Source organism: Gymnodraco acuticeps, unplaced genomic scaffold (assembly GCF_902827175.1).
Source record: "Gymnodraco acuticeps unplaced genomic scaffold, fGymAcu1.1, whole genome shotgun sequence".
In the NCBI taxonomy this organism is placed as follows: domain Eukaryota; kingdom Metazoa; phylum Chordata; class Actinopteri; order Perciformes; family Bathydraconidae; genus Gymnodraco; species Gymnodraco acuticeps.
Genome location: NW_022989810.1, coordinates 1,840,617 through 1,857,541, shown reverse-complemented (window position 1 = coordinate 1,857,541; position 16,925 = coordinate 1,840,617). Strand labels below are relative to the sequence as shown.

The following is a 16,925-nucleotide window of genomic DNA, read 5'->3' as shown; positions in this document are numbered from 1 at the left end:
AGCCCTTGTGTTTCCAGCCCAGCAGACACACCATCTGTGGCAGCTTGCTCTGTTACCATGGCTGAGATGAAGAAGCAGTAACAAAGTGCCTTTTTAGGGTGTGTGTCAACATGCATTAGAACAACATAGTTGAGACATCATTTGCGCTGCTTCTCGGCGCTGAGCATCTGGCAGATTGCAGGCAAACAAGAGTTATTGTGAAAGGAAATATTTGGGATTTAATTGTTTGTTTTTGGAAAAACTCTTTTTAATGGCATATAAAGTGATATAAAATGCAATAAAGCACAGATGCGGTTCAAAAGACGCACTATAACACACACCCCCCATGTTTTTGGCGAAACACAGACTTATCCAAAGTACAGAATTACTAATAAATTCCATAAACCCTTACATCTACATACCTACATTTACATATATACATTATTGAATTTGTTAAAAATCAAGAAACACATCTAATAAAATACAATAATTATTATAAATGATAATAATAAAGTTGTAGGAAAAAGAGAAACATAAATAATATTTAAGTTAAACATTTTCATCTATAATATAGAATTTCTGGGCAAAGCCACATGTTTGATAGCCTTTTTCTCCAATGTCAAAAATATAAAAATCATTCTCATATCAGCATAACATTTTAAATGATCTTTTAATATTATTATTTCACAGTGTTGCTGTCATCATTACAGTCAAAACATTTATATATATTTGTTTAAAAAAAAATTGCTGCACGCAAAAGTATACAATGCTTGCATATTTAGGCACACACAGGTTTTTTTATTATTATTTAAGGCTATTTTTATTGTGGATTCTCCTAGTCGATGTGTCCATATGCATGAAGAATACACCAATGCACTCACTCACACAAACTTAGACAGATGCTTGTAGTGTATAAACTGCTTCTGCTTAAATACCGACCCCAAACCTCAGAAGGTGATAGATAGTTAGCTTGTTTGTTTCAATGATGGATTACTGTATGAATCCACCCCTGGACCCCTTGTTAGAGTTAGAAAGTCAATAAAATAACTCTGAGGCACAAAATGACCACAAACATGTGTGTGCAGCAGCCCCACTGTGTCATAATCCGTCTATTATAATAGGCTGTTTAGAGTTTTAAAATGGCAGCAATCATTTGAAATGATTTCATGTTTTAATATTTATATTAAATAATATTTTCAGTTTCTGGCATCAAAGTGAATCAACAATGGTAACAATAGTTATCATGAGGAGTTTGTTCTTAGAGAAAAGTAGGGCTTAAATGTTTAAACATAAAAATGTGCCTCAGTCTGGCTCAACAGCTTCAAACCCCTCCCCTGATTCTAGGGCACATTGAGTCCAAATAACACTAACCAGGCATCAAGTTAAATGAAATGAAATCTTCGGTCTCATATGAAAGTTTTTCACCTAATTGCCCGTTTGAAGCACAGACACACAGGAGGCACATTCATCGGGTTGCTTTTAATCCGATTGTCCCGCTGTGCAGTAAATATCTGTTTATATATAGACACTACATTTGGAGGCTCAAACGCATTAGTTTGATGAAATGAGACGCAAATGACTTACAGCGTGTATTACCAAGTGAACCAAGCTTAGTTGTTTCCGCAGTGCTTATTATTTAGTCTGTTTGCTTGAATGCTATTTAGAGATTTGGACATGATGCATTCATATAGATGTGTAGGCACTGGGATAAAGTGGATTCATCACTTAACCCCAGACTATCAAATGTTCTCTTTTCGGTTTGCTGTGAGAAAGGAGAGCTTGTTCAGCCTAAAGAACAGAATATGGTTAATGTTAGAGTATGAACTAACAAATGGTGTCCACACCCCCTCCCGTTGCATCCCAAAGGATTCCGATGGCCCCCCCAGACCAGATGCCGCTCACCCTCCCGTGTTCTCCGCCCTTCGCCAGTCCAGAGGGGTGTCATCCACCTCCGAGGAGGAAGAGGCCCTCACAGAGAAGTTCCTCAAGATCAACTGCAAGTACATCACTGGTGCAATGGTGAGATCCAACTTAAAGGGGCCCTATGATGCTCATTGTCAGGTTTAATATTTGTATTGTGTGTCTCTACTGTGACAAGTCTCCAAGCTTTAATGTTCAAAAAGCTCTATTGTTCTCATACTGCCTGTGCTGCAGCACCTCTTTTCACCCTCTGTCTGAAACCAGAGCTCAGTCTGCTCTGATTGGTTAGCTGGCTGGCTCAGCTGTGATTGGTCAACCACTTAGGCTAAGGGGCAGGACATTTCTATCACGTACAATGTGTTGGAGCGCTAGCCAATAGAAGCGCAGTGACATAGTGATGTCACTATGTTATGGAAGAATACGGAGACCAATTGAGGCGTTTCGAGCAGGGGGGGGGGAGAAACTCCCTCTGGAGGGAACACAGGGATGTTAGCATTTGCAGACCATTTTAAATGCACGAAAACCTATAGAACACTACAGGAGAGGAAAACCCCCCCAAAAAGCAAAATAGGGCCCCTTTTTAAAATATCCAAACTGTTATGAGTATGGCCCCTTGGTAAGGTTCCTTCTATTTGCTGATGGTCATGTGACAGACAGCTGCTGTAGACGAGAGCAAAAATGTTGGCTGAAAGTGATGGAGTAAAAAAGGAAAGAAGTGGTAGTATTGGTATCAAACTACTTCTATAATCATACAGAACAGCTGCCAGCTGCAGGGACGTGACACACTTCACATTTCAAAAGGCTTTTGTATAGATTGGGAATTAAAAGGAAAAGAAAAGAAATGCCCCCATAAATAAAACTTTGTGTTTGTGTTTCTGTGTTGTAAAACCATCAATACCTTAGAAGAGCAAGTGCTTCTATTGAGATTCAGCCATTGACACTCACAATAATACATGAGTACTCAACTATAGCAGATGAGAATCCAGAACACTGTGCTGCCTGAGATGAACCTTTTTTTAAGAGGATTTTGTAACATGAAAACATAATAATCTTGTTGTGTTTGTTGCTAATTATGTGTTTTCTCCCTGCAATATATGAAATCACTACCTGAGGCAGACACAAACAAGGCAGCGGAAGAGAAAATCAATACAACAAAATGTGTTAAAATCACATGTCTCATAAAAAAGATGCGTTTCTGTTAGGAAATCTGGTAGGAGGTTAAAATTAGAGCCCAGCAAACACTGATGAGCCAAAATGAATGACCCTGTAGAGCGGCACATGAAGAGAAGCATCTCTCCCGCTGACGGCGGTTTAATTCTGCTGTGTATACTTAATGTTGTTCTGATGGCCCATAACCAGGGAGTCTGCGGCTCCTTAAAGTGATTTTAACCAAGTTATCTAAATGCAGCATCTCAAATGCTCCTCAGTACAGTTAAATGTTTTTCTCAGATCTGTTCGTTACTTCTGCTTTTTTTTCAATCTGGTTTTGAATGTGATTTGGTTGTTTTTTTGGGGAGTTTATCTTTGTCTAATGCAAGGGTCAGAGGGTCTTGAATGCTGTACAGGCTGTGAAGCCACTTTAAATGTAGGGTAGGTAATTCACTTCAGAAACACTTTTTGTTATATTCAATGGAATGCTCTTAACATCCCGATAGCAATGAATACATTAAATGCTTTGACAATAAATATATAAAATAATATCATCTCTGGAAGCCGTAGTACTGTAAAAAGCACGACCAATCATCTGAGCCGGCCCGGCTAAAGTAACTGGATGGCCTACCTGCCTGTCAGCCTTCCATCTGTGCACAAACTTATCTCGTGCCCTCATTGGTCATGTGCGCGTTCGTGTGTGTTGGAGGAGGGGCTCTGTAAGGAAGTGGCAGATTTCTTCCGGCTGTGTATTTTCAAATTCTAGCGCACTCGAGCTGGTTTCTCCAAAATTACCTACCCCAACTTTAAGCCAATATAAAATTAAATATTTTGGACATTATGAATAAAGTTTGATTTTGATTGCAGATTTTGCATGTGTACGTGCATGAGTGCGCAGACACACACACAGATCCATGGTATTGAACTGCTGATTCACTCCTAGGTACCAAACGAAAGCTCTGAAGTGTCCACTGCTGGCAGTCGATACCTTCTACTTGATTTAGGACATCTGCGGTCTCAAATTGATTTGCCTCTCAGTGGTTTATGTGACAGAGGTGCTTTTGATCATCTTTTGGTGCTACATAGACATTCTAAGCTGTTATAATGGATCCCATTTGTTCTCACCCATCCCTCTCTTTTTTCCCTGTGTTGACTCAGGGTGCGGTGAGCGGGGTGTTGCTGGTGACACCCAACAACATCATGTTCGACCCCCACCGGATGGATCCCCTGGTTCAGGCCCACGGGTGCGAGGAGTACGGCATCATGTGTCCTCTGGAGGAAGTGCAGTCTGTCGCCGTCTGCAAGGAGATCACCGACCCCAAGATCAGAGAGGCTGTGCCTGAGTATGAAAACGTTGTTCTTCAATATGTACTGAAATATATGGTGGCCGACCTGTGCAAACACGTTACAAAACTCAAAACCTTTTCCATTAGGAGAAATACGCTGCATTTTTAAAAACAATGCAAAAAAAAAACATCTTCACCAACTTAACTAAACATGCGCAGCATTTATTAAAAAGTGATGCATAAACAAAACGCTGCAAGAGGCTCACAAAATACAGCGGAAACGAGGACACTGAAAAGTGATGCACACATCCGGGACCGGAGCGCTTGTTGACGTTAGGAGACGATAAAGTTGGACCTAACACTAACTGTCACTGTCCCTTGAAACTTACCTAAAATGTGCGTTTAATTTGATTATTTTAACAATGTGATTGTATGATACCCTCCAGTATCATTGTAGATCTGCGTTAAGCTAGATAGCTCACATAGCTAACTTAGTCATTTCAAACAAAACACTGTTATTAAACAACAGTTGGCCAACCTTATAATCCCTGAATGTTGACAAGCTCTCCGGTCCCAGCTGTGTGAATCACTTTTTAGTGTCCCTATTTCTGTTGGTTTTGAGCTTCTTGCAACGTTTAGTTTATGCAGCGCTTTTAGTAAACCCTGCGCGTGTTTCATTAAGTTGGTGAATGTATTCTAAATTCTGCGCATGTGTTGTCAAGTTGGTGAACATAGGCACTTTCACACCGCAGTACTTTTCCCACAAAGGTTCATCAGAACTTAGTTCATGAGAACTCTTTAGTTCTCATGAACATGAGAACTCTTTAGTTCTCATGAACATGAGAACTCTTTAGTTCTCATGAACTAAGTACAGATTGCGTTCACACCGGAATAAGTTCCTGGGGAAGATTAGGCAAATGAAGCCGCTGACATCACTTCTTCTTCTGCTTTGGGTTTACTGGCAGGCCGCAAACAACTTCACGGCGTATACTGCCACCCGAAGTCCCCGGAGTTAGGGACTGGCTTCAGTAGAAGCTGCTGGGACTCCCAGCAGCTTCTACTGAAGCCTTCCGAGTAAATCGCCAGAACGCCGACACCTCCTCATCTCCACCACTCCCATGTTTTATTTTGTGTTGCCATAAGTTAGTCTCTCTGCATTTGTGCGCTGGGCTAATGCTAATGCTAATAATGCTAATGCAAGGATAATAAAATGGCGGCTTCAGTTTTACGGGGCGTGGTTTGCATTCCGCCCAGCCAATCAGACATAGGAACCTTTTTCTCCCATGAAAGTACCTGCTCTCTAGCAGGGACGGAAAAGGGGTTAATAAAGGTTCTGATGAACTCATTTTTGTTCCGGCTCTTTTTGGTGTGAATGCGACATTTCTGAACTATATCGGAACTAAAGGGGGAAAAGTACTGCGGTGTGAAGGCGCTACATGTCTCTTCGTGTGCATGTGTTTTGGGACATTTGTGTTTTTATATTTTCATTGTTTTTGAAAGTGCATCGTGTTTATCCTAATGTAAGTGTTTTGGGCCGTTTACACTGGTCAGCCACAGCAGAAAAGTTGTTTTCGAAGTAATATAAACACTGACTCTTACATGCATTCTTTAAGAATGCTGTATACTTTCCCAACAAATTAATTCTGAAAGTCTTTCTCCCACTCTCACAGAAATGCAGCAACCTTGTGATAATCGCTGTCATTGTCTAGTGCTCACACTGTCAGATTGCATCAGGCAATTTTCTGTTTAATTTTCCCCCCACATACCGAAATAAAAAGGAAACAGCAATTACAGCAGGGTTAATGAAGTATGCCTTCACCCTCCTACGTTGTGATTGTTCACCTCTTTATGCACTAGGAAGCAGCCACTTCAGAGGATTCACTGTTGTTTCCTCCCACACATTTGTCTGAGTTTTTCTTTTCTTGGTTTAAATTGTTTCGTTGTTGTTGTTGTTGTTGTTGTTGTTGTTGTTGTTGTAGTATATGAAAGGACAAATCTAGTCTGGTATAAGTGGAACCGTATGAAGTTATTGTTTGCGGTTTGTTCTGGTGGCATTAGGGTCTGAGCAGCTCGGTATTTATCTGGAAGAGTGTTGTATGTGGAGCAGATATTGACAATGAGCGGGCCCAGCTGTTATCCCTGCTGTGTCATGTGATAGACAATAATCAGTATTCAGCAACAAATGCGAATGATAACAATATAAGTGTTAAGATTGAAGGACATTGCTGCTGTGTGTGTGTGTGTGTGTGTGTGTGTGTGTGTGTGTGTGTGTGTGTGTGTGTGTGTGTGTGTGTGTGTGTGTGTGTGTGTGTTGTGTGTGTGTGTGTGTGTGTGTGTGTGTGTGTGTGTGTGTGTGTGTGTGTGTGTGTGTGTGTGTGTGTGTGTGTGTGTGTGTGTGTGTGTGTGTGTGTGTGTGTGTGTGTGTGTGTGTGTGTGTGTGTGTGTGTGTGTGTGTGTGACAAACTACTTAGGTCTAACTAAGCTGAACAGGGAGTGTAAAAGAAAGGACAGCAGTGTTTGCAGGCCTCACAGTATAATGACTCCATGCTAACACTTTAAGTCTGACATCAGTTTGACTACATTCTGACTATACTAGACGTCACTGCACACATAGGTCAAGTTGGCACTAGTCGGAAGAGATGAAACCGAAGGCGAAAGCACTAAAGACTTTACAGGACAGGCAGAATCAAATACACTATTATTGCATGACAGAAGTTTGATATATGATTTAGTTTGTCCTTCAGCTTTTTTGCCTTATAACATGCCTTAATTCAAATTTAGCATCTTTTGAGTGTCTTTGAATATAGTTTTCCACTCGCATATCCTTTCACCTCTTTCTCTCTCTCGCCGTCTGAACACATAGTTGGGCCACAAGTGAATGTGATTCTGTGTGCTAGTCTTTGAACCCTCATTAAGCCTCAGTTATGATTTCTGCACAGACATTAACTGATGCAGGATGGTAACAAGGAAACGTCTGATCTGTTATACTCAATGTGGGTTCCTCCCAGTTGAAAGGCATATTTTTCAACAGTCTGCATTGTCAGAAAATGCAAAGTATGCATGTACAAGCACAACCTGCTACGTGTAACCCCAGTGAAGGGCCTTTTGATGGGGTGACATCACTTTGCCATAGTTGCAATAAGCATTAGAGATTTCCTAGAAATATATATATTTGTATTTAGCATGAAACACTTATTTGTTCATGTGTTGACTTGAAAAAAAACTTGTGCATACAATTAAATAAACCTAAATATTTGTTTGATTATCTTTTTAGCCTCTAGCGGCTGTGTTGTTTTAGCTTAACACTAACCCAGTAACAGTATTGAGTATACAATTGTCCAACTATTGCTTTCTAGGGTATAGCTGTGTTTAAACGCACGTATCTAGAAACCCTCGTTATAAAATGTTGAAACAAAAACATAATGTTATCCTTATCTTTGGAAAGTTGGTGCATATACAGTAGGGACATGAGTTCTGCAAATGCTTTTAAAGCCTTATCTAGTGCTGGAGTCCTGCCCAGTGTGTTGGGCTGTGCGTGCTCTGGTCAGAGTCTGAGCTGCAGGCACGGCATGACTGATTTTCCATAATTACTTTGAAAAGAGCTCATCTAACCAGTTCAGCTGAGCTTCTGCTGTCTTTTGTCACCATTCCTGCCCTGCACAAATGGTTTGCTGAACCTTTACGCAAACGTTTTCACAGTGAAAGACTACGTATATGCCCCAAACCTCTAGATGTGCGCATACATCGTAATCAAAACCAGTAAAGCATGATTCTGTTCTAAGAAAATCAGGGCAGCTCTCTGTATTTCAAAACGTTGTTAATGCATGTTTAGGCTGAAACCAATTCTGGTCATAACTAAATTAGTCAAGCATTGTTTTAAATGTTGTCTCGTGTAACATATGTTTTCCTGAAGTATCTGTAAACTGTGCAGTTATTATTATTTTTAATGTATTTTATATAGTTGGACCATTTTTGAAATAACAATAGGCAGAATTGGAGCAGATGTTTTTCCAGCATATTGTGCATCAGCAACTGTTATTAGACTGAAATGATTTGGCTTTAATTGTATTGTTCTGCAAAAACAAACCACGTCCATTTTTATTATAAAGCTTTTAGCAAGGAAGGGCATGCATTTTTTAATGTTCTCACTTTTAATAATGCATTTGTGAATATTTATGTGGCTCCAAGACAGTTTATCCTCAGTTTGTGGGTGTTTCTCAATCTCGAGTAAAGCTGCTTCAGAGCCACTATTTCAAGCATACTACGTCATCGAGTGCCGCCGAAGGACTGTTCCAATGTCCAGCATACTTGGAATTCTACCGAGCCCGGCGTACTTCGTTTGGAGACATTTCGAGGCTGCACATGTGTAGACTCCGCGGTCTGAAAATCCCCACAATGCTTTGCGCACGGACCAATTTCCCCACATCTGTGGTAGAAAATGTAAGGCGGGGCCTCTCATATGACGCACACTTGCTCACCTGTTCCACTCTTCGTTTTCCGAATGCCAGGAAGTATTCTTGCCTCGCTTCTGAAGCAAGATGCTCGGAAGACATGTGCTACCAAGCAAGCATACTCGACATTGAGAAACACCCAGGGTCAAGCTCCTCAAATGCTAGATTATACATTTCCCATAATGCAACCTAATAGCATCTCTCATTAGACCCTCTGATAAATTCCCAATTATTTTACACTCCAAGGTCCCAAATTGTAACAAAGGCTTTTCTGTAGAAGAGTTAACCCTTGTGCCTCACTATGGACATCTTTTTATTTATTTAATATTTATTTTGGGCTGTTTCAATGCATATGGCATATATTTGGGCAAGGTTTTGAGTTGTTTTTTTTATCTTGAAAGTTCAACATTAGCTCATACAGTATAATAGTCTGTAATTAACTGTCTTGGCGAAATACAGACACTTGGACCCTTAGGAATACAAATGTCATCTCTGAAACCCATTAAAGCCAAAATCCAACATCCATTACAGCATTAAAATATACATTCTTCTATATCAGGCTTTCTATATAGAGCCTTGTTCTCATGTTTGCTCTATGGGTCAAATACATGCAGTGATATTGGAAGAAAATATCAATAGATAGCATTTTAGACTATGTTAGGGGGGGAATGTGAACATCAGGGTTATTTTCTCACATTACTTACAGTACAGTCTTTTTTTATATTTATTTATTTCATTTCAAACCTTTATTTATCCAGATTGGTCCCTTGAGATCATAGATCTCTTTTTCAAGGGAGACCTGCAGCAATTAGGTTCCACATGAAACATAAAACAACATAAAACAATAGAGGGTATCATACAACATATTTACAAGTGCATTTACATAGTTATCGACATTTACAAATACCCATAGTTTCAAAGAGCATTTCACTTACACATTACATTTTTTTACATTACATTGCATTTAGCTGACGCTTTTGTCCAAAGCGACTTACAATAAGTACATTCGACCAGGAAGACACAACCTTGAAGAAAACAGAATCATATAAGTACATCAGGTTTCATAGAGCCAAACATTTCAAGTGCTACTCAACTGGCTTTAGAAAAGCCAGTCCTTTATTAGTATAAAAGTGCTTTGTTAATAGTTCTAACGCTCGAAGTGGAGTCGAAAGAGATGAGTTATCAGTCTGCGCCGGAAGATGTGCAAGCTATCTGCCGTCCTGATGTCAATGGGGAGCTCATTCCACCATCTTGGAGCCAGGATAGCAAACCCACGTGTTTTCGCTGATGGGAACTTGGGTCCCCCTCGCAGCGAGGGTGCAGCGAGTCGTTTGGCTGATGCAGAGCGTAGTGCACGCGCTGGGGTGTACGGTTTAACCATGTCCTGGATGTAGGAAGGGCCAGATCCATTCGCAGCACGGTAAGCAAGTACCAGTGTCTTGAAGTGGATTCTAGCAGTTACCGGAAGCCAGTGAAGGGAGCGGAGGAGCGGAGTGGTGTGGGAGAATTTAGGAAGGTTGAAGACCAGACGAGCCGCTGCATTCTGGATGAGCTGCAGAGGTCGGATGGCACATGCAGGTAGACCAGCCAGGAGGGAGTTGCAGTAGTCTAGGCGTGAGATGACGAGAGCCTGGACCAGAACCTGAGTCGCTTTCTGAGTCAGCTGGGGACGTATCTTCCTGATGTTGTAAAGCGTGTATCTGCAGCAACGGGTTGTAGCAGCGATGTTTGCAGTGAAGGACAGGTTGTTATCTAGGGTCACACCCAGATTCCTTGCAGTCTGAGTCGTGGAAACAACTGAGGTGCCGATGTTGATTGTCAGGTCAAGAGTTGGACAATCTTTTCCCGGGAGGAAGAGCACTTGCTTTAAAAACATTCAGAGGAATACAATTGCTCAGTTTCAATTTTAGCTGTAGACTGTTCCAAGCAAGTGGAGCTGCGCACATAAAAGCTGTCTTACCTAAGACAGTCCTTGCTCTTGGCACATCTAACAATACTACATCATGTGATCTCAGACAATAGCTGCTTGCAACTCTCTGTGTTATCAGAGAGCAGATATAATACGGGAGTTTACCCAACAAAGCTTTATAAATAAACGTGTACCAATGACTGAGCCTCTTTACAGTAAGTGATGGCAGACCTGCCTTGCATACAGGGTACAGTGATGAGTAAGTGTTTTACAATTTGTGACAAATCTCAGTGCGCTGTGATAGGCGGCATCTAACTTGTTCAGGCAATAGGCAGGTGCATTCTGTTATGGAAATCTAAAAACCCTAATACTGTAGAGTACAAGTCAGAGTGATCAAATCAAATAAATGGTGAATCAGACAGAGTTGTCTTTCTGGTATTTATTTGAAGCTTCAAATATATATATATACAATACAATAAATATAGACACAGGTCCCACAGAGTATAGAATAATCTGCGCGAGTGTGCGCAGTTCAATAGAGTAAAAAAGCTTATATACAAGAAGGGGGAGGAAGGTAAGAAATCTGTCTTCACACGGTCACATTGTTATTAGACACCTGGCCTTGAGCTGTAGAAGTTCTCGTGTGACTTTGTGTGAGTCTCAACCCAGTAGCCAAAACAGCTCTGTGGCCTTGAAGTAGAGTGGATAGAGGAAAACAGCACATCTAACCACATGAGAAGCATTTGGTTTAAACATATCAGGATAGAGTGGAAATGTCCACTACAATTCATATAGACCATATCATCTTAACAATGATAGTTAAACGTATCTCTCCTCTTCATGTAAAACAAATATCAACATGTCCAGATATATCTTTATTATGAATATAGTTACATGTGTCTTATTGCCTCTCCTTGTTTCAGTGACCTGGAGCCCCTCCCCACTGAGAGACACCCCTCCCAGAAGGAGCCGGAGCAGCGCCTAAGGGAGCCGGGGGCCAGCGACAGCACGGCCCCCCGCAGCACCGAGGGCTCCTTCTCCGAGGACGTCTTCACCGAGTCGGAGCTGTCCCCCATCCGTGAGGAGGAGCAGGCGTCTAACGAGGACCTCCGCCTGGACAAGTCCTCAGGCGCCTCCACCGAGTCCGTGCAAACCGTCACCCAGGTGGGGGCCGCCACTGCCGGGTCCCAGTCCCCCGGCAGCGCCCGCGGCTCCGCCAGTCTGCCGAAGACCCCCACAGAGGACAATCCACCAGACACTGCCCCAAAAAGCCAGTCCCCCATGGGATCCAAGCAGCACAGTGTAGAGAAGCCACCAAGCACACCCCCCACCACCACCACCACCACCACCAGCAGCAGCAGCACTAGCCAGGGCCCTAGCAGCAGCAGCACTAGCCAGGCCCCCGGCCCCAGCAGCAGCACCTCTCGCCCAGGGTCCCAAAGCTTAGCCACCCCCGGTGCCACAGACACCGCCTCTGTCTCAGCCAGTCCACAGAGGGAAGCCAACAAGGGGACAGACGTCTCCAAAACAGACACTAAGCAAGGCAAGGAGAAGAAGGTGGAAGGAGAGGAGACACAAAATGAAGCCACGCAGAACTCTGCAGAGGGTAAACACATTTACTGAGTGAAGAAATAGTTACAGGTGATGAATATGGCTTCAGGTTTAGCTCCATCCATATCTTCTGAGGACTATCAAAGCGAATTCCTCTCCTCACTTTTTTCATGTTGGTTTCCCGATAACCTTTCCGTTTCCACTCGCCTTGCTGAGAGTAATTGGAATGTAAAGACGAAGGCAAGCAGCAGCCCTCTCCGTGTTATCAGCCTGGTGGAGCTAGTCCGGCTTTATGGGGCTTTATGCAGCACTTTGATCTCGGGCTCTGGTGGTCTGGGCCTCTCCTTTGGGCGATAAGCTAAAGCCTATCAAACACCATAATGCAACAAACACACACAGCGGCGATGAAACCCGACATCAAAACAGGTTCTGAGGCGGCGTACAGAAAGGTGTTATTTATGTGTGACATCCTTCTCCGGAGTGCTTTCATGTGGATTTAGACAAATACTAAATTCCTCAAAGCCTGGAATAAACTTATTTTGTGTTCACTGCCATGTTGAAGATTAGAGGGTCACACCAGGGGCTTTGGATTGTTGGACCTGCCAACAAAGGTCTTCAGTATAGCTAAATGATGAGTTTAGATCTTATGTATCTCTGTTCAATACAGGACAAGACATCTTCCAGTAACATCATTTCAAGAAAACGTTTTCAAATAACATAAATGATTTGCAAAAAAAATCTACCGAATAAGAAAGCCCCAATGGTTTCATCTAGCAAACAGCATTCTGGGCCGATACTAATGTTTAAAATAACAATAACATGCTAAACTTACCGATTTCTCATCATCGCACTATAGTCTTCCAGCTTTGATTTCCTGAAAACATAAGCTGTAAATTACGTATCGTTGAAATGCACCAGCAAGTAGAATTTCTATTTGCACCAGTGATAATATAAATATAGAATCATTTTCAAAGTAAGATAAAGTGCAGTTGACTGAAATAAATCGAATGCCTGGAAATTGGGTAGTTAAAAAAAAAAGCAAAAGAGAAAATGGCTGTTAATTAAGAGAATTGGCTAATACGTCCAAAACCAAGGCAGCATCCCTTATTAGCATCTGTGTGGCACAGTCCTGGTCTTGTTATCTGACAGTGGCCTCAGTATGTCACACTCACAGACTCCCTTGTGTCTATATAACCTTTGGGCACGCAGTTGTGATTCCAAAGAGATTTCACTCCCCAAGAAGAAACAGAGCGAGACAGCGGGAGAGAGATTTGCTTTTTTTTCTCCCTGGCAATTATTGTCACACAGAGAGTCAGGCGGCTAAAGCATTTCTAATTCACGGGGATCTGAGCAGGGCTGCACATTAGCACAGCCCACACAAGTAACAGCAGCAACCTCGAAAAACAAGCTGCATTAATGCTTTTTGGAAATTGAATTTGTCTCAATAAGTGTGCTGCCAAAGATGATTCATATTATTCTGTCTAGCATTGTTGCTAGTTCTCTACACCAGGGAGAACAATATGTGCCAGTGTAATGTCACTGGTGCAGTGATGTCATCCAGCTTCCCGGGGCTGTGGCCTTATCATCGACCTCTGATAATGTATCACAGGCGAAAGTGCCACCATCAATTACAGTGTGCCACTCCATTTATTTCTGTCATCTGTTGTGTTTCTGCCACTAAATGCTACTTGAAGTAGCCAGTATTAGAAGATAGAGATGAGGTCACATAAATAAAGCAAGTGTTAGGGGATGAATACACAGTTAATAAAGAAGACTTTTTTTATGACAGACTTTTGAAACAGGATCAAACGCTCAGGGTTTTCCGGATTAACAGCTAGCCTAGCTCTGTCCAAGGTTAGCAGAACCTGCCAACCAAAACCTGTAAGGCTCACTAGATTGTTTTAGTTGTTACTTTTTATATTTGGTTCATCAGTACAAACACGTAAGTGTCAAAGCAAGAGCTAGACTTTGAACATGTTTCCAGTCTGAATGCTAACCATTAGCGACTAAGTGGCATTGATCTTCTCATCTAACTCTCAGCAGTAAAGTTAAAAGGCGTTTTTCCCAAAAATGTCAATATTTGTTCTTATAATAATTTATCCTGCTTGTTACAAAAAGAAATGACCTGTATGTGACCTTTAGTGTTTATTTCCACTTCCAGGTACAGGGTCTGCAGAGAGAAGGAAGCACCCCACTCACAAGTTCCTGTGTCTGCGGGTGGGGAAGCCTATGAAGAAGACGTTTGTTTCCAACGCCAGCGCCTCCATGCAGCAGTACGCCCAGCAGGGCAAGAAGCACGAGTACTGGTTCGCTGTGCCGCAGGAGAGGTGGGTTCCTTGGCATCACTTTTGAATACAATGAAATTATTCCTCTAGTAGCCTTTATAGCAGGGCTTTAGTTAATCAGGGTGTAAGGGTATTTTCCCACTTTCCTGTTGTCAAACTTAATGGCTTTTGGTGCTCAAAGCAACAAAATAAATGTTTGAAAAACTCAACAGCAATGTCTCTTCCCAGAAATCATGACCCAGTTATTTACAACAACAAACCTTGTTTATGCAGTTACATGTGGGAACTATTTATTTTTCTAGCATATAGATTTTGGGGTGAACTGTGTCTTTGAAACCATACAACCAGTGCTTTAACTGATGACATGGAACAATATTTTAAAGCAGAGTATCTGATATAGTAGCCTCTGATTATTCAGCTTTCAGTGCAGCAGACTGATTTTAATCGAAGAGAGCTGCAGGGAGTTGACCTGACTCAGTCCTACCATATTCATAACCCACTACAAAAGTCAGCTGAGTCCCTGAAGCCCCTCTTTTCCAATTCTTTAAATATTTGAAACCAATCAAATATGCATTATTTGTCTGGTTTGACTCCCAATGCAGCACCTGCCCATCTCCCTGGGCTGCTTTGCCAGACAAAATGATGTATTATTCATTCACTCTGCAGGGAAACACACATGCACTTTATTCCTGCACTGGGCCACAACCCAAAACAATAAGCACGTTTCCAACGCTATGTTTTGTATCCTCAAAAAAGTTGTTATGCGTTTGTGACCTACGCTGAAATGTTTCATTTTTATCCACTGGAAATATGGCTTGTTTATTGGGTTTTCAAAGTTGGAACGCTCCGGTTGGATGTACGGTTGCCAAGCCAGCATAACTCTACATTGGAACTCTTCACACTGACAGGAGACACATTACATGAAAAATGCGTAATGTGTTTAAATGGAGAATGATTCCCAATTGCAGTAATAACTTGATTTAATAATAAGCCAGAAGCCATTCTGACTGCAGCACAATGGTCTATGTAATCTTTTTAGAGAAAAGGAAACAAAGGCTCTAAAAATAAATAATAAAAATCAGGTGAATCTGATAAGTTAAAGGGTCCTATTCTGCTCATTCTCAGGTTCATATTAGTATTTAGTGTCTCTACTGCTACATGTCTCCTGCTTTAATGTTCAAAAAGCTCTTTATTGTTCTCATACTGCCTGTGCTGCAGCACCTCTTTTCACCCTCTGTCTGAAACCAGAGCCCAGTCTGCTCTGATTGGTTAGCTGGCCGGCTCTGTTGTGATTGGTCAACCACTTAGAGATCTCCTGCCCCGACAAAATCACCACGTACAATGTGTTGGAGAGCTGGCCAATAGAGGTGTGAATGTTACAAAGTGATGTCATTATGTTACGGAAGTGAACAAAGGACTACAACTTGGCCAGTTCCGGGGGGGGGGGGGGTTGGAAGAAACTTTGGGGTTTCAGGCTTTGCAGACAATATTCATGCTAACAAATCTATATAACACACTACGGAAAAGGGGAAACCACAACAAGCTAAATAAGACATCTCTAATGTCCATTATTGGGTTTGAGTTAGGCTGCTAATCACATTGGAATCAAACACACAGGTTCAGTTAGTCATGGTGCTATAAATGCTCCTTGGATATGCGGTGTGTTGAGCGTCTGCGTGCAGTATTGACACTGAAATCCCCCCTCACTTCATTATTCATTATGAACTTCAAAAGTCTTGCTCCTTACAGATTTGTTGTTCTCATCCACAGGTTGCTTAGCTACGACATTTCCCACCTGGCAAAACAAGTTTTCTGTGATACTGCGCTACGGGAGGATAGCTCAGGGGCATTGCAGATTCAAAGCTAGTATTAAAAAGACATGTTACTACTCATTATTCTTTACTTGTGTTTCTTGGCAAGTCAAGGTGTGTGGGAGGAGTGATCATAAGCTGTTTGGACTGACAACACAGCGGCTCTTAGTTATTTTCTTCAGACACTGCGAGACGCTCTGTAGCTTGACCTAGATGGGAGGCGACCCGCATGATGTGTCTTGTCCTGGCAGTGGTGTGGGGGGAAAGCGAGGCTATTACACGCACTGAATACAGCTCAACCTACTGAGTCTGTTCAGCTCTTTCATGTCTACCAGCCATAGCCATATGTGACACAAACTGTTCTTTATTCAAGTTGTTTATGAGATGCGCTGTAGCAACTTATTTTATAAACTAAACTGTTTGCAGAGCCCCAGGAGATAATAGAGAAAGCTGCTCTAATGGATATTTACATTGTAACAATGTATCAAATAAGTAATGTGACAGGTGTGGCTTGAAGTGACTTGTAAAAACATGTTACCTGGCCTTTGGTTTCCATCAACTCAACGGTATACTTTAGTTTAGAT

The 16,925-nt window shown here is 41.8% G+C and overlaps 1 protein-coding gene across 7 annotated transcripts in view; it reads left to right on the top strand.

Annotated features, from left to right (window-relative positions):
* The window catches only part of oxr1a (oxidation resistance 1a), a 244,486-nt gene that overhangs the window by 213,275 nt on the left and 14,286 nt on the right, over positions 1–16,925 (top strand). For all 7 annotated transcript variants that reach the window (XR_004570270.1, XM_034228820.1, XM_034228824.1 and 4 more), the window contains 4 exons: positions 1,846–1,998; positions 4,207–4,391; positions 11,618–12,300; positions 14,407–14,572. Coding sequence is in view for 6 of the 7 variants with exons in the window: in XM_034228820.1 (XP_034084711.1) it covers positions 1,846–1,998; positions 4,207–4,391; positions 11,618–12,300; positions 14,407–14,572 (1,187 nt within the window). In the remaining variant the exon portion in view is untranslated. The remainder of the gene's footprint in view (positions 1–1,845; positions 1,999–4,206; positions 4,392–11,617; positions 12,301–14,406; positions 14,573–16,925) is intronic.